The sequence below is a fragment of the Mauremys reevesii genome, linkage group 5, assembly GCF_016161935.1.
Source record: "Mauremys reevesii isolate NIE-2019 linkage group 5, ASM1616193v1, whole genome shotgun sequence".
Classification (NCBI taxonomy): domain Eukaryota; kingdom Metazoa; phylum Chordata; order Testudines; family Geoemydidae; genus Mauremys; species Mauremys reevesii.
In genome coordinates, this window is record NC_052627.1 from 88,504,125 (window position 1) to 88,525,747 (window position 21,623).

General features: G+C 38.1%; 1 protein-coding gene across 1 annotated transcript in view; it reads right to left on the bottom strand.

Annotated features, from left to right (window-relative positions):
* Positions 1-870: 870 nt before the first annotated feature.
* KIT (KIT proto-oncogene, receptor tyrosine kinase) overlaps positions 871-21,623 on the bottom strand; it is a 73,249-nt gene continuing 52,496 nt past the window's right edge. The window contains exons 9-21 of the mRNA XM_039542345.1: positions 21,329-21,522; positions 19,986-20,092; positions 19,767-19,893; positions 19,352-19,456; positions 19,156-19,266; positions 16,862-17,012; positions 14,869-14,957; positions 11,558-11,685; positions 8,729-8,851; positions 6,031-6,142; positions 5,834-5,933; positions 5,004-5,109; positions 871-3,656 (exon numbers count right to left, since the gene is read on the bottom strand). Of these exons, the coding sequence (XP_039398279.1) occupies positions 3,540-3,656; positions 5,004-5,109; positions 5,834-5,933; positions 6,031-6,142; positions 8,729-8,851; positions 11,558-11,685; positions 14,869-14,957; positions 16,862-17,012; positions 19,156-19,266; positions 19,352-19,456; positions 19,767-19,893; positions 19,986-20,092; positions 21,329-21,522 (1,570 nt within the window). The 3' untranslated portion in view covers positions 871-3,539. The remainder of the gene's footprint in view (positions 3,657-5,003; positions 5,110-5,833; positions 5,934-6,030; positions 6,143-8,728; positions 8,852-11,557; positions 11,686-14,868; positions 14,958-16,861; positions 17,013-19,155; positions 19,267-19,351; positions 19,457-19,766; positions 19,894-19,985; positions 20,093-21,328; positions 21,523-21,623) is intronic.

Here is a 21,623-nt window from a genome sequence, read left to right on the forward strand (position 1 = left end):
TCTGGCCGCTGCTCCAGCTACTGGGGCTGCTACAGTTCCAGAGACTGACCCAGCCCCCAGGATTGACCCAGCCCCAGCTCTTGGGGTCTGACTCAACTCTGGGGACTGACCCAGACCCAGCCCTAGCCGCTGTTCTAGCCCCGGCTCCTATGGCCACAGGGCTGAAGCTGAAAAAGTCACAGAGATCTGTTAAAGTCACGACGGAATCTGTGATTTCAGTTAAAAAATCATATTCTGAACCATGACAGCCTGCACTAAACCGTGGTGAACATGCATCACAGTTACAAGTTACCACTTGTTTTCCATCCCAGACCCCACAAAACATATTTTCTCCACTTCCTGGATCATTATAACAGACAGCCCACTATGTATAATTCTGTAACATTAATAATACCACTGATCAGTGAGGTAACAAAATGATGACTCATAATGATTTAACTGAAATAGGAAATGGAAGTAAATTAAAACTTATTTCTATACCACATGTCCCCCAACACTTGGTTGAAGGGATCATTCAGCTCATAAATACCTTACTGAATTGGGGCCTAAGCATGTGCTTAAATGGTACTACTCACAGCAGCATACTTCTAAACTTATTGCAACATTTTGACATTTTATCTCAACTTTAAATTACTCAGACCAATAAAATATGTAGCAGCAAAATACTTCCACTCATGGATACCAAAACAACCCTGCATGCACAGATTCTTAAAGTTTTTCACATGCTGATCTAATCTATTTATATGTATAGAGGTCTCCAGAGAAGCATCAGTAGATTGTTAGTGTCATAGTACCCATTTTCAAAAATATTTCAGAATTCCAAACTTCGCCTCTGCAGATCCAGATACTATGGTTTTGCATCCACCCAAGACTTTATTAAGATTTATAACTAAAAGAAATATTACATTTTAAGACATTACACATCAGTAGCATAGGAATATGTATTTACATTTTTATTTGAACTCTTTAGAACTGCAATTCTACAACTGGACAACATATCCAAAAGTGTTTCATAAACTTTCAGACACATACATTATTTATACATATGGTTTTTGCATCTCTCTCTCTATATATAAAAATACTTTTGTGACTCAAGGACTGAGACCAGTCAAAATGACATTATTGCTACATTTCCATATTTACAAAAAATTGCGTAAAACCATTTAAAACATCAAGTCACTGCAAAATAAGTTTCAAAAAAACCCAAACTCAAATTATAAAAATATAATTTTAAAGAATATTTGAGACCAAAAATTCTTTCAGCTAAGTGCCCGCAAAGTACCGAGACATCTACAATTATACCAACTAGACTGTCTACAATAGCTCTGAAAGCCAGCACACTACAAAAGGATTTTCATAGCATTGAATCAATAATGCTCAACAACAAGTATGATATGCATAAGTGTGTCCCCAAACAACTGGCTAACTTTAGAAAGGTGCAACAGCATAGATAGGTCCAGTGCAAATGGCTATTTTAAGATTGGTTGACAAATTTCTAAAACTATATACCAAATACATGGTTGTATAAAATAAAGTATGAAAATGTGTGGTATTAAAATTATAATACCAGTGTGTGCATTTACAGCTATTTTGTTTTGGGCAGTTAGTTACACATAAAATGTAAATGTAAACTCAAAACAAGGAGACTGACTGGTATGTTGAGTATAAATAACAGAGTGCTTAAGTGCAGGCGCATTGTAAATAAATAGGTACTTAAGTAGTACTGCCTCCTACATGCTTCTTTCAATGTTTTTTTCTGATTTATACTTGACAGGAATATAGGAAGAGACAAACTAGCAGAATTTGTGCTGGAAAAAATGGTTGTTTCGGACACTTTGGCAGAGCCTTGGACTCAGGGCTAGTATTTTTAAAAAAACATATTGTAACCCCACATCTACATACCTGTAAAATAAGGCTGAAGCTATATTTTGTGTTCTGCTACATTAAGATCCAATGTTTCCCAACTAATAATCTTTTCCTCTTATTAATTTTACCATCATATAATATTCAGCTGGAAAGACAAAGGGACTGAGAACAAAGCCCTTCCCAGGTTACGGTATGTGGGCCCATCGGTGGGAAATTTACACTTGTGTATGAACACAAGGGCCCTCTGGAAAGAAGAATTCTTTGACTGTGCTCTTTTTTTAAAATAAGGTGAAAAAATTAACTGCCCGTCCTTTAGGTAGGTGGATCCTACTATAAACGTCTCCTCTGTACCCAGATCAAACTACTACAGCTATGGAAAGAGATTATTCACTTACATATTTTTTGACCATTTTTAAGATACAAATATTAGCCAAGCATGTACTTCTCCCCTTCCACCCTGCAACGCCACACTCTTTGCTTGGAATGAAAACTGTGTGAAACATGGGCTGGAACATGAGTAAGGCTAAGATTATGTCACGGCGGTCGTCTTCCAGAGACCTCTGTGACATCTCTTCAGCCCTGGGGTGAGCAGAGCTGCAGCTGTCAGCTGGCTGGGACCCTGAACTGCAAACCACAGCTCTCAGTTGCTGTGGGTGGTGAGGGCCCCTGCAACTCTCAGCAGCTGCTGGTGTCAGGAGTACCCAGAGCTCCAAGCCACTGGCCCTGGAGCTCCGAGCCACTGTGGGAGGCAAAGGGACCCTGGAGCTCCGAGCCACTGTGGGCGCCAAGGGGCTCCAGAGCTGTCAGCTGAAGCAGTGGGTACTGGACCCCCTTTTTCCCAACCTGCAGCAGGGCTTGGGCTCTCATCCCCCCGTCAGCCCCATTTTGTCAGTTATTTTGAGTAAAAGTCAGGGACAGGTAAGGGGCTTCTGTGAATTTGCACATGACCTGTTCCTGATGTTTACCAAAAATACCCGTGACAGAATCTTAACCTTAGACATGAGGGAAGGAGATAGAAGCTCCACGATGCTCTCCTTCCCCAGGTGTCTGGAAAGCCTTCCCTAATTGGTCTAGTGGATGCACAGGCTGAGGTGCCTGGGGGGGGGAGATGTTATTCTGTTCACTCCCACCCCTCTCCATGTCCACATGGTACCCTCTTCTCATGGCATCCAATTCAGAACACCTGCTTGTGACATTTGTAGGGTTTTAGACTTGGCCACTTGCAATCAGCTATTTGTATGTATGTATTTATTTATTTATTCCAGAAATGTAGCAAAAAATCCCCAACAACCAAGCAATCAGAAAATGACTATTAGCTTTCCAGGCACAGATCTAGAGATGGACTGTTTAATAGTTGGTTTGGTTTGTATTCATCTAGCTCCAGACCCAGGTTTAAGATTTAGATTTTTGTTTATATGACTCTCTACTGCAAAAACATACAATATTGCAAAGTATATACAGCTTCAGTCAACACTGCAACATTGCCTGTGGTGGATGGACTAAGTTTACGTGTAACGGTGTGTGGTAAAGGACAGTATTATAGCAATGTTCAGACTACCCTGGTAGTGAGTAAAGTAAAACAAATCATTAATGTCTATCTTCTCTCATCTCCTGCAGAATAAGAATGCCTAATCCATCTGGGCTGACTATTTTCCAGATGTCTCTCTCCTCTTTCAAGCATCTTCGCGTACCAGAAGGGGCTGAGTAGATGACGCGCTGCTGCCCACAGAATTAATCCTCACTGAGTGATCTGCAGCATTTCCTTGATGGGGTGAAAAGTTTGAGTAAGCCTGGAGAAGACAGACACTATTGTCAATATTTCACTGAATACCTCCTTCATATAAGCAGAATACACCGTTGCTATTAGTTGCCGTTTTACAATGTGCCCTAGTAATAGCTATCCAGATAATTTGTTTCCTTGGGAAATTAAAGTACATCCTGAAATAGAATTTAAGAGTGCCTGGATTTAATTGTTCTCTAAAATGGATCAGAACCTGAAACTCAGTTATTAAAAAAAAGACAGGAGTTTTGTAAGATAATTTTAAACAGAAATCTTTGAAATCTTTTAATCTGAATCTTTGAAAATCTCTCCAGTAATTTTCATACTTTTCCTCACATTTTTGCTTTTGTTTCAGTAACCCTTGTAGTTTGCCAAAAACATGTTAAAGGAAGCAACTGAACCCCAGCAGTTTTCAGTTTCCTCATTTCTCCACATATCAGGGAGCCACTCATGTTTGTGTCAAAGCAAGGCACCTAGAATTTCCAAGGAACCTTTATTTTTAACCCAGAAGTAAGTTCGAACCCTATATATGGCCACATGATCCTTAGGTGCAGATCTGTAAATCATTCCCCACAGGATAGGATCTGTGTCTCTGAAATGGCATAATTCCTTCTTTAAGCCCTTTTGTCCATTTATCCATCCACAAAGTTCTTATTAAGAGAACTGAGTACAGCAAGATGCTAGTTTGTCAACACTTGCATTCCAGGTGACATGCACCAGGGCCCAGATTTTTAAAGATCTGCAGGCGTTGCTTCACTCAGCACTGCAACACCTAACTGATCTAGGAGCCTAAATCTCATTTTCAAAAGTGACACAGGCACTTAGAAGCCTATGTCTCGCTGATAAAATAAAAGAGCAGACAGATCAAAAAGTAAAGAAAAGCCAAATCCAGAAAGAGTATCACTTAGCTGTTCAAACAAAAGAAAAAGGTACATTCCTGACTGATACATCCACAATTATGAGATTCCATATAAATAGCTTAGTTTGTGTTTTAAGATATGAAGAAATCAAGAGCTATGACCAGATTTTATGATAACATCTACAGTGTCACAGCACGTACATTTTCAAAAACATGCAAAACATCAAAAACATACTCTGACTTGTGTTTATTTCATTTTATGCAGACAACAGTTTTCAAAAGTTAGTATGAACATACCATTTGTGAGGGAATGGCACAGCGAAGTGCTATGGGTACGTCTGAAAATCATCCTAACAGGCAAAATTTATAGTGCAGAAGTACATAAATAAAAAGTCCATTAAACTTTTTGCTCTCTTTTTAGAGTCTGATTTAAATCACACAGGTTTTTGAGAAATGTAATATTAAAGATTGAAGATCCATATGGAAGCTCATACTTACATGGTTTGCATTATCTGAAAGCTGCTGCTCAATTAGCTGTACAATTTGCTTAAATGTTGGTCTCTGTAAAGGGTCAGCATCCCAGCAACTCTTCATTATTTCATACCTGCAAGTATGTTAAATTAAATATTATTGACTGGAAATTTGGGCAAGAAATAATTTCTGTATTATAACTCCATTATTATTTGTATGGGCTAAAATAGATTAAAGTTATACAGTGTAACAATAGCAACTTATCCCAAAATTTCAAAACACAGCTAAGTAAAACTGTTTAAACAAATTTTGTAAGAGTAGAAATAGTAGCACTAGCCCAATTGGCTATGGATACTAAGGACCCAATATTGCTGAGATTCTGTGGGCAGAACGCCCTTTGACAGTAATGGAAGTTCTGTGTAAGGAGTTACTACAGCATGATAGCTACCTATTTAAAGATAATGGGTCTGATATTGACAATTTGAAAAAAATACTAAACTGGGAATGGCTAGTAAAAAAGATGCTTGGACCATCTTATTCCAATCAGGAAGTACAACACAACTACAGGAATTGCACAAGTTGGTGCAATTTAACCAGTTTACATCAACTGAAACTGTTTAGTATGCTCTGTGTATTATCTTTATTTGTGTAACTTAGAATATCTTTCATGCCAGAGCCATTAGACCATAAAAGGATCATAGTATGCAGGTGTTATATAATTAAAGCTAATTCAGCTATGGAAAATTTGAAGGAAAAAAAAGGCAATGTTATAAGGTACATTTAGCCCGTATCTGGAAGTTTTACTTCCTTTGTTTAAAAAACTATTGGCTCATTAGTAGTGATAGGTTGTCTCTTACATTTCAACTGGTGCACATTCTGGACTAAACATTCTGTATCCTTCCTTAATCATTTTATAAAACTTAGAGTCCACAGGCATTCCAGGGTAGGGGCTGCTTCCTGTGGATACAACATTTAATTGATCAATGCCATTTTAAAATTGGAAATAAACTCTAGGTAAAATACAAAGTACACATTCAATCAGTAAATATCTTACCTAAAGAAAACAGTTCCCAAAGCAATATTCCATAAGACCAAACATCACTCTCAAAAGTATAAACACAGTTGAAAATACTTTCAGGTGCCATCCACTTTACAGGAAGCCGAGCCTTTGCAGGGGTTGAGGATGAAAGGTGAAAACAAAAATTAGACAAGAAGGTTAGAAAATTTAATAATATCAAATGTACATTTATATAATGGGTACCTATCTTTTTATATATTATTACTGAACTGGAATTCTCTCTGCAAGTCAGAGTGCAGCAATGCCATACAGTTATTGATCCTTATACCGTTCCTTGCACTCTGATTAGTTTAAGTGTCTGATTTGCATAACTGTTATATAGTTGTTTTTTCTAAACAGTGTGTGACTCCCTGTATCTGCTTTAAAATGGATGATAGCCAATAAGAATATGAGGATTTGTATGAACATGGCATGGTTGTTTAAAATAATCAGACTCTGAATATGCATATCTCTTTATTTGGATTGGCTATTATGCTTACACAGCTCTGGTGCATTCCAGTTTTTCAAGCAGACAAACAAGCTAGCTGCTCTAGCTTCTAATACACACACACACACACACACACACCGTCAAAAATGCAAACTGCTAAAAAGGAAATGGTTAACAAAGTGTTTAAAACCTCTTGATTCATTTCCTTTCTTCCTTCTCATTCCTTTGACCTTTCTGCTATCCCCAGAATGTTTGTATTGCAATGGGAGAACCCCAGCCCTTTCCATCTAACTCAGTGTTGAAACAATGTATACCAAAATATATTATAGCTACTCTGCCTAGAAGAGCCTTGATGTCCTGTAGGGAAGGGAAGCAGGAAGTAGGGAAAGGACTTAAGAGGAAGAGAGGAAAATGAGAAGGGAAAGGAAAGGTTAATATCTTTCCATCAACTGCCTAGAGTTATGGGTGACAATAAGAACATGTGGTTGGAATAGATGAGCAATTTGAGTTACTGATGGTTTACTAAATGAAATATATAGCCGCAATAGTTAGATATTGGAATAATTTTTGGCTGAGTTAGAACAACCAGATACTCATGCAGCTACTTGCAGCAGAAGTGGCTGCCACTATTGTCCAGAGCATCAATGCTCCTAGCCTCAGCTGGGTTTCAGATCAGGCCAAACACAATTAGAGGAGCCCCTCCCACAGCAGCCCCAGTTTCTCTTCTTCCCTAGCAGCTGCTGCCTATCCTTCTCTAACCTTCTCAGACTAAGAAAAATCCTATTGTCAAGCAGCTCAGGACACCTAAAGCATAGTCTAGACAAGTGAAATGTAATTAGTTACTGCCCACCGCACAAGCTGCTGGCCTGCACTTAAAAATCCTTGATGCACGAGTGATCAAGCAGATCCTGACTCAAGGTTGAAAATTAAACCTTGCCTCTCACTTCAGTTTCTTTGTAAATGTCACTGAGCAGCACTCAGTAGATATTTTACTAACCCAGCCTGGCTGCTTTGCTGAATTCCTCCTCTGACTTCAATTGTACCCTATACTGAACTTTGGGAACAGTACACATGGCTGGAGCAGATCTCCAAAACCAGCCGACAAATGCAGTCTTCTTCACTTAAGCCTTAAAGGGTCACATTCCGGTTACCTCAGAGACTGCCTATCCCTGTGGGACATCACAGCAGTTGAGATTATCGAAGGCACCTAAGTGATCACCCATTGGGTTTATTCCGGAGGAACAGGCACTTTCAGTAAGAGGGACTGTAGAATTCTCTACCCTTGTCAGCTTGCCAGAGCTTGAATTTTTGTATCTTCATCTTACACTGCCAGGCCCAGTTGTTCTTCTGGGCTTTTCCTTGTGAGGAGCAATGAATTTATAGCTAGTGAATGGTGGTAGATTTCTGGTTATGGAGCAGTCAGGAAGAATTTAAGGGGTTCATTTTGTTGAACACAGGTCCTAATTTTTTTTAATAAACTGAACAAATATAAATGGTTGTTTTTGGAGATCACTGAGAAAGTCACATGTATTTGAAGTGACATAAATAGATATATATTGGTATAGCTATAAAACATAATGGAAAAGCCACAGACAGCAACATTTGAGATCCAGACTTCCTTTGGACAAATCATGTTTAAGAAAGTTTTTAGCACACTCCAGTAGTTTATTCCCATATGTGTCAGATTTTCACCAAGGACCCATTAACAGCTCTGGCAGTTAAGAAGGGACTTAAAGTGGGCATAAATGCAATTTGCATTTACTTTAAGATTTGGTGAAAGGGGGTCTTACTGTAATTGGGAATAGTCTGGATTAGAGTATTCAGACTTTTCTTTTTTGGTCCAAAATGTCACATCTCACACCAGTCCATATATATCTGGGATAGAGAAACTGGATCTACAACTGCAAGTGTCAGATTATGTCTGTTACATATACAAATTAAAGTCAGTTTCATTGCTAACCTCAGAATATGGAGCCAGTGAAAATCAAGCCTATTTCTGCTTCCCACTTTGTCCTACTCAATAAATATCTCACATTTAGAATACAATTTCTGTTACCTGCATATTTATAACAAAGCAAACACCATAAAACCTGATTTTTGGAACATTTTTATATTAATACTTATTTTAATAATTAACCAAACAAAAACAGCACCACTAATTTTAAGGATTTAAAAATAACTAAATTTGAGAAAAATATTTCTTTGTCAATTAAGAGAATTTAGGATGCTTCCTAGTCAAGTACTTACATTTCCTTTAACCACATAATTTGAGTCATTCTTTATATCTCTAGCAAGGCCAAAGTCACAAATTTTTGTTATTCGACCATGAGTGAGAAGAATGTTTCTTGCCGCCAGATCCCTATGAATGCACTAAAGTAATAAAACAAACAAACACAGGAAAATATTTGTTAGCATCTTCAGTACTTTTCACTGCTGATGCAGAATTGCTGTCTGTGTGTGTGTTTTCTTGAATATACATGTATCTAACTAAACATAATATATAGTGCAAACTGAAAGTCAAAGTGTTTGAGTTTAAAAAGCTTACTTGGCTATCAAGCTTTATCGCACAATAATGTTACTGAAACATACAGGAGGCAGTGCATATACTGCTGCCTATAGTTAAGGTGGCCTAAGCATTTCCATTAGGAAGGATCATTTTCTGTTCCTTATAACTTTCTCAGAGTTTTATACTTTCAGCTGAAGTTCAGTGTGCTTGCTCTGAGCAGAAAGAATTTTTTTCTGAAAGTTTCATCAAAAATGATTGGGCTATTTTCTAACAAAATCAGAGTGGGAAAAATGCAATTTGTTTCCAAGGAAAAAAAATGATAGTTTTTTTAAAAAACAATTTTCATGACCCGGGGAAGGTCATGGAAACTAGAAATTAGGCAAAAATATAGGGTCAAACATTCAAAAGCACTTATATTACTTAGGAACCTAATTCTCATTTTCAAAAGAGACTTAGGCTTTCATTAAGACTTAGGCTCCTAAGTGCCTATGTCAATTTTGAAAATTGGTCTTTGGCACTTTTGAAAATGTTATATATACTAGATCATAGATATGCCCTTCATTGGTCCTGTGAAAATCAGACAGGACTTGGGAAAATTAAAATATTGTTTATAATGTATTCTGTGCATGGGCACTACCTTATGTTAAATAACAAAACTAATTATCTTCCAGTGATAAGCATATCTGTGCATAAGTAATGGAGATATAGGAGGGTGCAACTGGAAGGGTTTGGCAGGAGTCATGCCTCTTTCCATATGTACCTCCACCAGTTGTGTGAAAGAAGGCAGGACGCCTCCTCTATGCTATGTGCAGGTGTGTGCAGAAGGATTTAAGAGTTGGAAGAAGCAGAGTCCTGCTTCCTTAAAAGTTCTGTCTTCTTCCATATAATACAGAAAGGAATGCATGGAATGCATTAAAGGTTCCTGTCTCATTGACTGTATGGACCGAGCAGTACACAGCTGTCTAGCAAATAGCTAAACATAGTGAAATTTCTTTATTTTTCTCTTTTAAAAAAATGTAGGAAATTTCATACTAAAAGCTACTTAAAAATAACATTAAAATTGCAAAATGAAGCAATTAAAAGTCAGGAATTGACAATTTACGGTTGCATGAGCAACCTTACCTTGCCCTCTTGGATGCACGCATTATGAAACTATCTTTAATTACATGCTGCTGTACTATTTTTTCCCATGGGACTCCTGCGTTATTCACACCCCAGTGCAGCAAAGTGTTTAAGCATGTGTGTAACTTCAAGCATGTGAGTAGCCCCCTTAACGCAGTAAAGTGATGTAATGGTCTGGGCTCCAAAGCATCCCTCCCTCATTCCTACAGAATTGGTATGGTCCACTGACCCAGAAAGAATGGTCTTGAGGTTAAAGCACTGTGCTCTGATTGGAGAAAGCTGAATTTTATCCTTGCCTCTCCACAGGCTCACTCTCATGCCTAAAGCTCGGCACTGTAAAATTGGTATACTACTACTTCCCAACCTCAGCGATAAGTGTAGCAGAAAAGCCTATAAAGAAAGAAAATGTATTCCTCATTCATTGCAAGATTCGGGATGGTGCACAATGAATGGTTCAGCGAGCCACGCTATGAGGAGGATAAATAAAATAATGAACAGCTACTTTTTTTTACTGAACGACGCAGGGGTCCAATGGAAAAGTATTAAAAGTTACATCCTAACGTGTTCACAGGCAGGCCATCTGGAGTGGGGCTTCTGCCCTGCAGTGGGGTGGTAGGGCTGGGGGCTTCTGCCCAGCAGGGAGGGGGGTCTCAGGGAGTCAGCCCCACGGGACATGCCTCCGTGGATTCAGACCTGCTCCTGCTGAAGCCCTGATCTCCGGCAGGTGCACTCTGCAGGCCTGAAGCCCCAAGATCCCCCTGCCCCCTGCTAGGCAGAAGCCCCTAGCCCCATCACCCTGCCACAGGGCAGAAGCCCCGAGCTCCCCACCAGTCTGGTAGGTGGAGAATAGGGGGGGCTCTGTGAGCCACACTTTAATTGTAAAAGAGCTGCCATTTGGCCACCCCTTCTATAGACCAAAATCCTCTTCCCCAACTGTAGGACATGGGAAGTAGCAACAGAAAATGACTTGCTGCTCCTGCTTTCTCCATACACACAGTCAGTGGAGTTTGTGGATATGGTGCATACACCCTTACAGCTCCTCAGGCCTATCCCTCCCTTCACACTTCTGGGCACAGAGCCATAGCATTGCTCTGTTCCATGCACTGAAGGAGCTCTCCAATTCCCAGTGCCCTCAGCAGTGGAAATGCAACAATCTTGCTGCCTTTTGAGCATTGTACTCCCAGTGGTAGCCTGGAGATTTTTGTTTATGCAAGTAAAGTCCAGGGAAAATTAATTCTGAGCAGACTAGCACTTTTCAGTGCAAAACTCTAGGCTGGTAAAATGCAGGACTAGAGTTACACAAAGGAATAGACCAGTCAAGTCTTCACAGTACAGCAGAACCCTGTTAATTTGCAGTATTTGTTTAAAAGATTACTTAACAGGTGAAATGGTCATGTTTTAAAATGTCAATATGTGAAGAAAACCTGTCACTTATATTCACAACTTACATTTTTGGAGGCAAGGAAGCTCATGCCCTTTGCCACCTGATAAGAAAAACTCAGTAGAACTTCAACGTCCAGAGCCAATTCATCATCTTCTAATATGGCAATGGTAACATCTTGATCCATATATGATCCTAAGCAACACAAATGCAAACACTTCGTAAATGGACTAAGTATGATTGCCTGGAAACATAGTTGGCTTATATTTATCAGAATGTGGTGCTGAATAAATAAGGAAACTCAATCCATACTGTGATGGACTCAGACCATAAGGCTATAAAAGAGTATATCAGCCTCAGGATGAGTAGGTCTCTGTTCCTTGGGTAGCCAAACAAAGGCTCCTCCAGGCCAATCAAGTCACCTGACACCAATTAAACCAGTTAAGGTCGTTAGGCTAATGCATGCACCTGACACTAATTAACCAGCAAAGGGTCAGTTAAGGCTGTTAAGCTAATGGAGACAACTGGAACTAATCACGGTCCTACTCATACTGCTTAAAATCTCTCCTTCCGGTTCCCTCAAGGAAGCCCAGGTGAAAGGAACTGGAGGAGAAGAAGTGTTGCTGAATCCTGAGGTAAGGGTGAAGCTAGGAAAAGGGGATCATGGGGGAAGTGGCCCGGGGAATCAAAGCAGCTCTGGTGGTGAAAGGGAAGCTGCCAACAGCTGCTACCATTAGGGACCCTGCGCTGGAACCCAGAGTAGAGGATGGGCCCAGGGTCCCCTTCTCCCATGCTCTACAGCAGGGGTCAGCAACCTTTCAGAAGTGGTGTAGTTGAGTCTTCATTTATTCACTCTAATTTAAGGTTTTGCATGCCAGTAATACATTTTAATGTTTTTAGAAGGTCTCTTTCTGTAAGTCTATAATATATAACTAAACTATTGTTGTATGTAAAGTAAATAAGATTTTTAAAATGTTTAAGAAACTTTATTTAAAATTAGATTAAAATGTAGAGCCCCCCGGACCGGTGGCCAGGACCCAGGCAGTAGGAGTGCCACTGAAAATCAGCTTGCGTGCTGCCTTTGGCACCCGTGCCATAGGTTGCCTACCCCTACTCTACAGAGATCCCCTTGAGAGGGGAAGCAGACTTTGGTCCAGGCAGAAGGCCGAACTGCACCTACTGAGCTCTAAGAAGCAACAGAGACTGTGGGTATTCCACCTTCCCACCTCCCATACTGGCCTGTGATAAAAGTAGCTCAATAAGCTGTGACCTTTGCCACTACACTGAGAAAGGAAGGTCACACTGAGGGTCTTAGTGAGCTTCTGAGGCCACTGAATCCACCTGGAATCATGGGACCCACCAATACAGGCTTGGAGCTTTGCCAAAATACATACACTCATAGGACTGGAAGGGACTTCAAGAGGTCTGATAGTCCAGAGCCCTGCCTTGAGTGCAGGGGACTGGACTATCCAAGTATTATCTGACCATCCCTGACAGGTGTTTGTCAAACCTGCTCTTAAAAATCTCCAATGAGAGAGAGTCCATAATCTCCCTAGGCAATTTATTCCAGTGCTTAACTACCCTGACAGCTTGGAAGTTTTTCCTAATGCCCAACCTAAACCTCCCCATTGCTCCTTGTCCTATCCTCAGAGGTTAAACAGAACAATTTGTCTTCTTTCTCTTTGTAATGACCTTTTATGTACTTGAAAACTGTTATGTCCCCCTCAGTCTCCTTGTCTCCTGACTAAACAAATCTAATTTTTTCACTCATCCCTCATAGGTCATGTTTTCTAGACCTTTAATCATGTTTGTTGCTCTTCTCTGGACTTTCTCCAATTTGTCCACATCTTTCCTGAAATGTGGTGCCCATAACTGGACACAACTGGACTCCAGTTGAGGCCTAATCAGCATGGAGTAAAATGGAAGAATTACTTCTCATGTCTTACTTACAACACTCCTGTTAATACATCCCAGAATGATGTGGTTTTTTTTTTTTTTGCAACAGTGATTTTTGCAACTGTTGATTCACATTTAGCTTGTGATCCACTATGATAGCCAAATCCCTTTCTCCACTACTTCTTCCTAGGCAGTCATTTCCCATTTCTATGTGTCAACTGATTGTTCCTTCCCAAGTGGAGTACTTTGCATTTGTCCTTATTGAATTTCATCCTATTTACTTCAGACCATTTCTCCAGTTTTTCCAGATCATTTTGAATTTTAATCCTATCTTCGAAAGCACTTGCAACCCCTCCCAGCTTGGTGTCATCCTCAAACTTTATAAGTGCACTCTCTATGCCATTACCTAAATCATTGATGAAAATATTGAACAGAATTGGACCCAGAACTGATCCCTGTGGGACCTCACTTGGTTTGCCCTTCCATCTTGACTATGAAACACTGATTACTCTTTGGGAATGGTTTTCCAACCAGTTATTCACACATCCTTATAGCAGCTCCATCTAGGTTGTATTTCCCTAGTTTGTTTATAAGATGGTCATGCGAGACAGCATCAAAAGCCTTACTAAAGTCAAGATATACCACATCTACTGCTTCTGCCCATCCGCAAGGCTTGTTACCCTGTCAAAGAACACTATTAGGTTGGTTTGACATGGTTAGTCCTTGACAAATCCATGCTGACTGTTACTTATCACCTTATTATTCTTCTAGGCATTTGCATGTTGATTGCTTAATTATTTGCTCCATTATCTTTCCAGGTACTGAGGTTATGCTGACTGGTCTGTAGCAACCCAGATTGTCCATATTCCCCTTTTTATAAATTGGCACTACGTTTGCCCTTTTTAGTCCTCCAGAATCTCTCTAGTCTTCCATGACTTTTCAAAGATAATCGCTAATGACTTAGATATCCCCTCTGTCAGCTCCTTGAGTATTCTCAGATATATTCCATCAGGCCCCAATGACTTGAAGACATCTAACTTGTTTAAGTAATTTTTAAGTTGTTGTTTCCCTATTTTAGCTGCTGATCCTGCCTCATTTTCATTGACATTTACTATGTTAGATGTCCAATTGCTACTAAAGTTTTTGATGAAAACCGAAACAAAGTCATTTAGCACTTCTGACATTTCCACATTTTCTGTTATTGTTTTTTCCCCGCATTGAGTAAAAGGCCTACCATGTCCTTGATTTTCTCTTGCTTCTAATAATATCCATTACTAAAATGGTAGAATAATAATCTGAATATTTTCACAACATAGACATATGAAGCCTTTTTAACTGAGTTTATTCTTTTCTTAATCCTTGTCACGTTGAATTAGGGTTTTAATTGGACACATCCATCAGCAAAGATCATTTTAAAATTGAAAAGAAATCAGCCCTCTTTGTTCTATAGGATGTGGGTTAGATTTCTGGATAAGTAATTACCTGTCCTCCCTGATCTTCTTTTATCTGCTTTTGGTGGAACAACATAAGAGACTCCTGGTTTCATGTCCATGTATTCATTGATGACATCACTGTGTGGATAATTTAGCATAAAACATTAAGAACAAATTTGAATCTAAAATTTTACAAACAATTAACACTGGAAAAAAATAAGGTTTGAGTGTTAATTATTTTTAAAGGGAAAAAATATACAGAGTGAGATTTGACAAAATAGGCTATAAGGATGCGCATTGTAGAATAAATGATGGTCTGATCTCAAAGTTTGGAGTTTAGCTCAGGTAAGCACCCAAAAAATTGGTGTTTATATTCTTAATAGTTAAGGCTGAGTCTGGAAAAGAAATGGCTAGATATTTCTGATGTCATTCTAATGTTTCTTTCTTCTAATCAGGACCGCTTTTATCAATATATTTGGTAATTCAAGTTTCAGTTGAAATTCAGAAGATAAAAATGGGGAGAAAAGTTAACTGAACATCAGAATTTCCAAAAAGGTTCAAGTTTGGTTGCAGAAATCAGCATAACTTAGAGGGAATTTGATTTTTAAAAAATACAGTTTTCCCATCTCTATGCATATTCAAATGTATGGACTCTAATTACATATAGTTTATAAATATATACCTAAGGAGTTACTAAATAGAAAAAATATTCATTCTTCATTGTATCTTTTTAACTATATGGACACAAATGCACTTTACCCTGCCTTATACAGCACCTTTTATCCAAGAATATCTAATCACTTTGCAAACATTAAGTTTGGTCTCACAACAAACCTGAGAGGTAATTAAACACTTCACCCCTCCACTGAAGCACAGGGCCCTCTGGGGTGTTATGCAGCTGCAATTCAACAGCATACAGCAATACTCAAATTTGGTAAAGACTCTACAGTCTACAGTCCCCATCCAACCTTTTACAGAAAAGTTCTATGTGAAACTCAAATAATGGGATTCTCAGCTTTATCATATTTGGAAGATGGCACCTCCAGCAGGAGTCATAACCTCATGGTGGAATTCAAATGGAAACACCAGAACCACTTCCTTAAACACACAGGTGGTATCTGCAGTGTTGTCTGTCCATGTACTGATCTAACATGATCATTCTTTTCTTGAAGGTGTTACGGCACAATAGTGATGTGGCAGATACATCCTTAACACCAAAGGGACATAACTTCCTACTGTAGCAAAGTGCTTTAGCTCCTACTAGCAGCTCTATTGGAGTCTTTTTAATTTCAGTTTGCTAAAGTAGAGTAATGGGCTCAATGCTGCAAAGTACAGACTGAAATATAGAGAGGGTCCTTTATTGCTATACAAGTGAAGGTTTGGCAAATAACGTATTCAGTACTTTAAAGAAAAGAAGGAATTAGAAGAACCTTTGCACAGATGGGCTGTATCTTAAATTGAATTATTTAATAATATACAAGCGGATGAACACTGGGGGGAAAAAGAGTTCAAGAACAATGGTTGGAGAAATCCTAACTCCAAAATGGTGGCAAAGGGTCTTTTGTCACAAGATCTTTTGTAATTTAATGCAATACTGAAAGGCATTATTTCTGTTGTTAAAAGCCATTTGCAAATGCAGGAACTCATGACAACGCAGAGTGCTATAACACAACAACATTGGCCGTATTGTCATTTACGTTGCAAACTGATTGCTGCCAATCATTAGCAGTAATTATAACTAAAAATAAAGATGGACATTTTTGATCCAAGGAATGGCACTGGACACAATCATAGAAAAGCCATTGAATCAGTAAAAATAGAAGTGTTATGAAATAATTTGAACTATCTTTAAAACAAGCCACAAACAACTTACTTGTAAAAATTAAATCTTTTTAAATTGATTTTTTTAAATAAATTTATGCAATCTTTAGAAAACACCACACAAAAGCCCTCTTGTGATTTCTTTTCACTAGATCAGCTTTGATTTACCCTCCCTCTGAACCTTCTGGCTACGCCTTTATGTATTGACAGATTATTCTTACCATGCAGGCTCTTTTTGATGCAGAAGGTTCTCGTAAACTGCTGTTTCTGCATATTCGTCATGCTTTGGGCAAATAAATGAATCACGTTTCCTTCGCAGAAAATTCAAAAGATCACCATAGCAGCAATATTCTGTGATGACCAGAGTGGGGCCTACAGATGCAGATGGAGTTTAAAAGACGGGTATAAGCTTTGCTTTCAGAGTCAAAAATCTTATACAAAAATATTATTCAACTAAACACACAAAATGTCCTATTTGAAGTCACACTACACAGCATTGTTTATACATGAAAAGTCATAGTGAAGTTAGAGCAGCAGTTTCCTCTTTCATGGACTAGTTACTATTGTGCACTTAAAGCTATGTCATTCCCAATTAATTTTTCCCCATCAATAGTATCACATTGTATAAAAATTAAACAAGTCTTTTTTTCCCCTCTTCATGTGATAATGTTTCTGGCCAGACACATCTGTATGATTTTGCTCACTTCCTGAAGGAAGTTATTTGTTCCAAACATTAGAGTAAGAGGCTTCAAACATTAATCCTTTTGATTCACTTCTGTTTACAGCAGAGCTTCGAGTTCTTTCAGCTATGTTTTTAAATAATGTAGCGTGTTATACTCTCCAGTACAATGGGAAAAATCATTCACATAGAACAGTCTGCTGAGACAGAAAACTAAGTTACACTAGATCTTAGAATATTAAAATGAAATTTAAAAGGGGAATTAAAAGTCACCTACAGCACAGATGTTTATAGATCATATGTATGTTTTCTGAATGAATGACTGCAGTGACGGCACTTGAATATGTAATAATGCTGCCCATTATTTCATTCGTAGGATCATTCTGTACCAATACCTCATCAGAACTTTTCTTTAGTTTAATAATTATGACTTTCATAAGAGCAAATACTATAGTTAAGATTACATCAGGATTATTACAAACCCTTTATTTTCATAAGCTTATACTTTATAAAATTCTCTTTTCTGTCTGAAATAGTCCATGCATTGATTCAGGCCATAGAATTTGCTTTGTGGCTCATTTGAACCAAATCCCTTCAATCATTTTTTTTTTTTTTTTGAATTATGCAAAAGTGAAAGGGTGGAATGTTTTCGCATAAGTCTAAAACTCTGAACTTTTCCAAGATTTTTTCCTTTGAAAAGTAAAAGGGAGAAATTAAAAAGTGCAAACATTTATGTTAGCATAACATGCAGATTACAAATTTAAATGCCCCAAAGTTAAGAAATCACTGTATATAAGCTTCCATTATTTGCTGGATTTTATGTGTGCACGTTAACATTACTGTTTATGTTCTTAAATAAATAAAACCAAAATGTCCAGGATGTGCAAAGTAAACAAAGTTACTTCCTTTGAGAACTTTACGTTTTTCATTTTTTGACTAAGTATTTAGAATTAATAATCCTAATATTCCAATAATGTTTGTTGCAGTTTAAATAGATTATCTGAGGACTGTACAAGATAATACACATACCAGTTCTACAGTAGATAGTAATGAATAACTCAGTTCAGACACTAATAAACCATAAAACCATAGAATCCTAGAAAGGAAGGGCTGAAAAGAACCTCAGGAAGTCATCAAGTCCAGCCCCCTGCTCTGTGGATGGACCAAGAAAACTAGACCATCCTTGACAGGTGGTTTGTCCAACTTATTCTTAAAAGCCTCCAATGATATGGACTCCACAATCTCCCTTGGAAGATGCTTTCAGAACTTAACTACCCTTACAGTCAAAAAGTTCTTCCTAGTATCTAATCTGAATCTCCCTTGGTGCACATTAAGCCCATTATTTTTTATTTTATCTTCAGTGGACATAGAGGACAATTAATCCCCATTCTCTTTATAGCAGACTTCAACATATTTGAAGGCTATCAGGTCCCCACGCCCCCCCCCCCCCCCCCCGTTTTTTTTCCTCAAAACTAATCATGCCCTTTTAACATCTGTTCTCATTGTTGGAAGCTGATGTTGCAGACGACAAATATAGACAGCCCATTTTGTGAACTCTTAAGAGGAAGCTGTTTTATGTGCCAATCCGATGGAGTCCAGAAATGGACTATGTGCTTAGCCATGTCAGCAAAAAACTAATCTTAATTTCTAGCCAGAATTACTCTGGTCTTGCGGGGTTTGTGTGGATTTTTTAATATGGTCTCAAGTCTAGAAGAAAGGCCTTACATGAGAAGGTTAAACATTTCATCGTGTCTAAGCAACTCAAGTTTTATACAGAATAGGTTTCTACTTCTACAATAAGGCAATTACAAATATCCAACAATCTCATAACTTTACCTCCAACAGTGCAGGCTCCAAGTAGATTAACAATATTAATATGGTTACCAAGGTAACTCAGAACTTTGAGTTCAGACATTAAGGCTTCTCTCTCTGTTAAATGGGCACTTGCTGGAATGAAAAACATGTTGTTCAGCAAATTCAGTATACAACAGAAAGTTAGGAAAAAAGAATATTGTACATAGTAGAAACTTACGTTTGAGCATTTTTACTGCTACTGTCATTGCAGCATCAGATTTAAACAGACCATATGCAGTAGCCTCCACAACTTTCCCAAAAGCTCCAGCACCAAGAGTTTTACCTAAAAATTGTCAGACAACTTTTAATGGGTGTTACCTATCAGTGGTTCTTTTTGCTTTATATTTAAAAAAGATCAGTAGTAGATTATTGGATCAATTTAAGCCTATTTATTTTTCTCAAAGAAAATGGAAGTAGTTTAAGACAGGAAACTTCTTCCTCAAACTGCATGCAAAAGTAGCAGTTGTCGGTATTATACACTTTACTATGCAATATACTATTGATAGCAAATGCTATGTTTTCATGACAAGGTCTCATAGTACAGGGATTGAAAATTTCACATTGGAGATGAAGTTAAATAAACCTAAACTAACCAAAACTCAATCGGTTCCTAGGAAATTCCCATTTCTGATCATAAGGAAGTTGTGTTGGGTCTATATAAACATAGTTGTTTCCATTTATTTCTTCAACAACTTTCCACTGAACTTCATATTTGGGTTTCTAGAAAAAAAAAAAAGAGAGAGAGAAATCGCCATTTTACTGCTAAAACTTCAACAAGAAGAACTAAGATGAATGTGTGCATCTGATTTTACCTGTAGATATTTGTACACAAGAATCATTACTACGATGCACATCAGTCCTGCTGCTACTCCAAACCCTATCAGTAAAGGAGTGAAGAGGGTGTGGGTACTGATATGTTCTAGAGAAAGAGACAGAAAGTTCTGTTTAAATTTGAACAAGAAACCCAACATTTAAAGGATCATTAAATATCAAATCTTTATCCCCCTAATTGTTTTTCTTCTTCAGGGAATATTCTTTGTTTCTGCTGGAGCGCAGATGATTTTCCCTTTTTCCCCTCCCTCCACCTCAAGGCTGAATGGACAGAACTGTAAGAAGATGTTGCCTGATGGCACCTCGAGACATGTCTTTACCCTGGTAACTGTGCAGTTTAGTTCGTTTCTTCAGCACTTCCAGTCCCATCAAACTAGGAAGCATAAAACCAAGACCAATTAAACTCAGGATTTCTGCGTGGTAGCACACAGTTCTATCGTTAGCCCATTAAGACAGCTCTCACCAATTATTTTTAGCTTTAAAAACAGGATTCATGTCAAATTAGTTTGAGAAGTTCAGTTAACAAACTTTTTCTTTAAGTCCCAATTTTTTAGGTTATCCAATGATTAATATGCTCTCTACAACATAGTCTTTGGAAGCAGAGAATTGGACAGTTGCATGATCTTAAGATCAATATGCCTCAAATCGACCCATTTTTGTTTCTATACTATATGCCATATATAATATACAAAAAGAACACCACAGAAACCTTCATTTTTTGCAAAAAAGAAACAACAAAGAACAACATATAGGTTGCAACTGATAAGTATTTTGGCATTTCCACTTTTACAATTATGCAATCTCTTTTATGCTGTTATGGAGGCCAAAACTCATTAGCACCCTCTAACCAGTGTGTTTGCAGTCTGTTGTTGTTATTATTTATTTTTATTATGGTGGCACCTAGAGGCTCCAACCAAGCTCAGGGCCCCATTGTATTACAGCTTAAATAAACAGGACAGACAAAGGTGTGAGAGGGCACAGAGCGGGAACGTTATTGAGCAGGTCAGTGGCAGAAACAGTTTTCCTGACTCCCAGGCTGGTGCTCTGGCGACTAGACCATACTACATATATGATGGAAGAAAATGGAAGCTAACAGATTTCAGTTTTAAACATCTACTAGGTTGTAACAGTTAAACATTTAAGAAGTATGACAGGAAATGCAGCTTAATATATTACTGAACCACTGTACCAAAGAAGCTTCAAATACACAGGCAATGTATTTAAAATATGGATCTTATTGTAATTATTTGTGATGCACAGAGCTAAAACATCCCATCATCTTAATTACATTTTATACATTTCTATGTGTCATTTTGGCCACTACCTTTAACAGCAAAGTTGAAAAAAGCAGTACTTCTGGCAACATCATTGGAAGCCTCACATGATATAGTGCCATTGTTTTTGAACGTGCTGGCATCAATGGTACTTTCAACCACTATCCTTCCAAATGATGGAAAGGATGAATTTCTAGAATAGATCTTCACATCCACAGGAGATATAGCTGGTGAATCGAAACACCTGGGAGAAACATTGTTGACAATTACCCCTTTATGGATAAATACTTGGAGTAAATTATTTCTTTCTTCATTATTTCAACTTTCTTCTAAGATAAAGTTCGA